This window comes from Salvelinus namaycush, chromosome 6 (genome assembly GCF_016432855.1).
Source record: "Salvelinus namaycush isolate Seneca chromosome 6, SaNama_1.0, whole genome shotgun sequence".
Lineage (NCBI taxonomy): Eukaryota > Metazoa > Chordata > Actinopteri > Salmoniformes > Salmonidae > Salvelinus > Salvelinus namaycush.
The window spans coordinates 47,141,905-47,146,695 of NC_052312.1; the positions used below are offsets into that span (position 1 = coordinate 47,141,905).

At 41.2% G+C, this 4,791-nt stretch overlaps 1 protein-coding gene across 1 annotated transcript; it reads left to right on the forward strand.

Annotated features, from left to right (window-relative positions):
- Positions 1-3,712: 3,712 nt before the first annotated feature.
- LOC120049157 (GTPase IMAP family member 9-like) lies at positions 3,713-4,404 on the forward strand. Its single transcript, XM_038995385.1, has 2 exons — positions 3,713-3,734; positions 3,821-4,404. The coding sequence occupies exons 1-2, from the start codon at positions 3,713-3,715 to the stop codon at positions 4,402-4,404; spliced, it is 606 nt and encodes a 201-aa protein (XP_038851313.1).
- The last annotated feature ends 387 nt before the right edge of the window (positions 4,405-4,791 follow it).

Sequence of the window (4,791 nt, forward strand, 5' to 3'; positions counted from 1 at the left end):
TTCCTCTGACATCGCCTGGTATAGAGGTCCTTAATGGTAGGAAGCTCGGCCCCAGTGATGTACTGGGCAATACGCACTACCCTCAAATAAAATTTTGTCGGTCACATACACATGGTTAGCAGATGTTAATGCGAGTGTACTGAAATTATTGTGATAAAAAAACAAATGACTTCCTCTGACATCGCCTGGTATATGAACTCAGCAAAAAAAAGAAACGTCCCTTTTTCAGGTCCCTGTCTTTCAAAGATAATTCGTAAAAATCCAAATAACTTCACAGATCTTCATTGCAAAGGTTTTAAACACTCTTGCCAATGCTTGTTCAATGAACCATAAACAATTAATGAACATGCTCCTGTGGAACGGTCGTTAAGACACTAACAGCTTACAGATGGTAGGCAATTAAGGTCACAATTATGAAAACTTAGGACACTAAAGAGGCCTTTCTACTGACTCTGAAAAACACCAAAAGAAAGATGCCCAGGTTCCCTGCTCATCTGCGTGAACGTGCCTTAGGCATGCTGCAAGGAGGCATGAAGACTGCAGATGTGGCCAGGGCAATAAATTGCAATGTCCATACTGTGAGACGCCTAAGACAGTGCTACAGGGAGACAGGATGGACAGCTGATCGTCCTCACAGTGGCAGACCACATGTAACAACACCTGCACAGGATCGGTCATCCGAACATCACACCTGCGGGACAGGTACAGGATGGCAACAACAACTGCCTGAGTTACACCAGGAACGCACAATCCCTCCATCAGTGCTCAGACTGTCCACAATAGGCTGATAGAGGCTGGACTGAGGGCTTGTAGGCCTATTGTAAGGCAGGTCCTCACCAGTCATCACCGGCAACAACGTCGCCTATGGGCACAAACCCACCGTCGCTGGACCAGACAGGACTGGCAAAAAGTGCTCTTCACTGACTAGTCACGGTTTTGTCTCACCAGGGGTGATGGTCGGATTTGCGTTTATCGCCGAAAGAATGAGCATTACACCGAGGCCTGTACTCTGGAGTGGGATCGATTTGAAGGTGGAGGGTTTGTCATGGTCTGGGGCGGTGTGTCACAGCATCATCGGACTGAGCTTGTTGTCATTGCAGGCAATCTCGACGCTGTGAATTACAGGGAAGACATCCTCCTCCCTCATGTGGTACCCTTCCTGCAGGCTCATCCTGACATGACCCTCCAGCATGACAATGCCACCAGCCATACTGCTTGTTCTGTGCGTGATTTCCTGCAAGACAGGAATGTCCGTGTTCTGCCATGGCCAGCGAAGAGCCCGGATCTCAATCCCATTGAGCACGTCTGGGACCTGTTGGATCGGAGGGTGAGGGCTAGGGCCATTCCCCCCAGAAATGTCCGGGAACTTGCAGGTGCCTTGGTGGAAGAGTGATGTAACATCTCACAGCAAGAACTGGCAAATCTGGTGCAGTCCATGAAGAGGAGATGCATTGCAGTACTTAATGCAGCTGGTGGCCACACCAGATACTGACTGTTACTTTTGATTTTGACCCCCCCTTTGTTCAGGGACACATTATTCCATTTCTGTCAGTCACATGTCTGTGGAACTTGTTCAGTTTATGTCTCAGTTGATGAATCTTATGTTCATACAAATATTTACAGGTGAAGTTTGCTGAAAATAAACGCTGTTGACAGTGAGATGATGTTTCTTTTTTTGCTGAAATTACATTCTTCATGTTTGCTTTCCCTGCCCTGTAAAGTTACCATGGTGCACTTCATTTTCATAGTGGAAATATTGCCTTTTAGCTTTATATGATGCTGCTATACATTCTCATTGTCATGTCATAAATCATCAGGACAACCATTTCAAAAGTATTTTTTAAACAACATTTTATTTGTATAAATGTTCAATATTGAAACAAAGACTCCACTGACTGAATATATTGCTATCAAAGATGTTAATATGATCAAGTGTCATACACATTATTTGCATGTCTGCTTCACACCCCTTAATGTCAAAACACATTAAGTTAAAAAATATATATTTTTAATGTGATCACGAGATCTTGTTTGAAGTTAATGTGATAACTACCCATGTGAAAATATGATCACGTGAAGTGTTCCAAAAATTGTCGGAAAAAAAGTTAAATTATGTTTTTTATGTAAGGGACATAAGAGACTTCTGGACAGTGTCACTGCTTCCTCAGGCTTACTACCATGAAACTTCATATTTACAATGAACGTTAGCATCTAAAAGCACAAGTTTTATGAAAGAAGAGAAATCAATTTACAATCATTTTACACAATAAATAAATGTAGAACATTTTAGATTGATTGTTCATACAATGATCTTTTTAGGATAATAATCCAGTAACCTAAAACATTAATTGGTGGCACTTTCATATTTTTCATCAAACTTAAGTGAGTGCGCACTGTCGTGGAGCATTGAGGCACTCTTTTAAATCAGGGAATATTTGATCAATGCCCGGCAATTTGGAGATCTTCTCCATCAGTTTCACCACCTGCTGATGGCCTTTTTCTCTGTTTGTGAACACATGGTACACACACTGGGTCAGTGTTTCTGAACACATGGTACCTGTTCCCACAGAGCTCAACAATCTGTTGAAGATGAGGGTCTGACTGGATAAACATCTCTATGTTCATATTTTTCAGGTCCTCTCCATGAGTAAAGAGGACAATAGTTTTATTGTTGACTTTAATCTTAAAGGCTTCTTCCAATTCATTTAACATCACTCTCTTGCCCTCTGTGAATCTGCCAATTTTAATCGCCAACAAGTACACACAAAACCCAGTCTCACAGTAATTACTACAACACGTAAGCTGTTCATCTTTTTGAACATTTTCATCAAAGAAGTCGGGGGTATCAATGACCCGAACCTCTGTTCTTGAAAACTTCATATTATCTACCTGGCACTCTTTGGTGACTGGTACAGAGCTTCGAAATGATTTCAATGTGTCTTTCCCCAGGATTGTGTTTCCACTAGCACTCTTTCCAGTGCCTGCCTGTCCAAGTAAGACAATGTTCAAAATGTTACCGGGCCTGCTGTTACTATTCTCTGGTCCTGGTTCTCCTACTGCTCCAATACCCGGCACCTCACTATCCTGTTGACTTTGACCTGAGAAAACAGTAAGAGGTTCAATACACTTGGATAGAAACGGGCATTTGAAGACAGTACTTAGTAACTTTATGTGATATCTGTAAAAGGTACCTGTCACGTACCATTTTTTTAGATAACTATGGACATTACATTGTATAGGGTTTAATAATTTAAAAAGTTATACTTGCATTGTGACATGTTCCTCCTCTTCGTCCACCTTTCCAGAATGCCTGGAAATTAAAAAGGGCTGACTGAGGAAAAAATTGGCCTCGGTTTCAGTTAGCAGTAAAAAAACATGTAACTACAAGTAGTCTGACTTTTTCCCTGGTAGTTTTTTAATAACGGTGTCTGTTCATTGAAAGTTTCAGCACTTTTTCTTTAGTCTTCCATCCAGCACATCCATTTTCTACAACGCTTGCCAGGATTTCAAACAATCATGGCCATGATCCACAGGAAGGTCTCCAACATATGGTCTGTGCAAATCTGAAAGGAACCGTTTTGCATCTTCCTTATATATACACCCACACTGTATTGTAGAGAAAAGCAGCAAGTGGGAGGTTCTAAGAGAGCTTGGTAAATAAATAGTAAGACAGCACTGTTTCTCCACATTCACCTTTCATTATCAAGACAATATGGGTAATTCTATGCCTGCAGGTGAGAGTTTAATGATTTCTGTTACTTTTCAGTTGAGTATGTTTTTCAAGCCTGGAAAATTGTTTACAATGTATTATCTTTTGCAGGGCGTGACATTAGAATTGTGATGATTGGAAAAACTGGAGCTGGTAAAAGTGCTACTGGAAACACCATTCTGGGCCAAAAATCTTTCACATCTATTGAAGACGCTATATCGGTGACTGAGAGTTGTGTTAAAGAAAGAGTTAATGATAATAGATGGATATATGTGGTGGACACACCAGGACTTTTAGACACTGGGAAGACTGAAGAACTTGTCAAAAAGGAGATAGCGAGGTGTCTTCAAAAGTCATCCCCCGGTCCTCATGTCTTCTTGCTGGTGGTGGAGGCAACGACATGGAGGAAGGAGGATCAGAATACTGTGGATGATCTGGAGAGGCTCTTTGGACCAGAGGTCTTCAAGTTCATGATTGTGCTCTTTACTCACGGTGATAAACTTGTGGGTCAAACAATAAACAACTTCATATCTGATGGCCATCAGTGTGTTCGAGCAATTATAAAACGCTGTTCTGGCAGGTTCCATGTTTTCGACAATACAAGTGGAAGTAGAGGTCAAGTTGTTGAGCTGGTCAAGAAGATTGATGAGATGGTGGCAGTAGCTGGAGGAGGGTACTTCACACATAGAAGATAAAGCTTATATTTTTTAGACCATATCCTTAATTGTCCTTAATTATGGAGAAAGGGTCGGTGGAAAGTGATGTGTCATGTTAGTGGAAAACTACTGTAGAATATATTGCATATGTAGCAGGGCGCGTTTACAGGAATCATTTTCTCTAACTATAAGTCACATGATTTCATGAGAAAATGTTTCTGCAGTGAGGGTGTGTAATGAAAGTCAAGGTGTCCTTGGATGAATGTGAACAAGATGCATAACCAGCATTGTTAAAATAACTGTTTTAATGAAATCTGACCAGACCAGTTCATGCCCTAAAAGAAGACAATGTTCAGCTGTACAATTACAAACTGCAGTAACCACACATTTGGTCAAAATTTAGTTAAGACCGAAATCAGGCTCTGT

What these genes read in the sequence shown, in the direction of transcription:
- LOC120049157 (XM_038995385.1), top strand. Translation starts at nt 3,713, where the DNA reads ATGGGTAATTCTATGCCTGCAG. An exon ending in GGGTAATTCTATGCCTGCAG is followed by an intron (nt 3,735 to 3,820) that starts GTGAGAGTTTAA and finishes TATCTTTTGCAG; the next exon opens with GGCGTGACATTAGAATTGTG.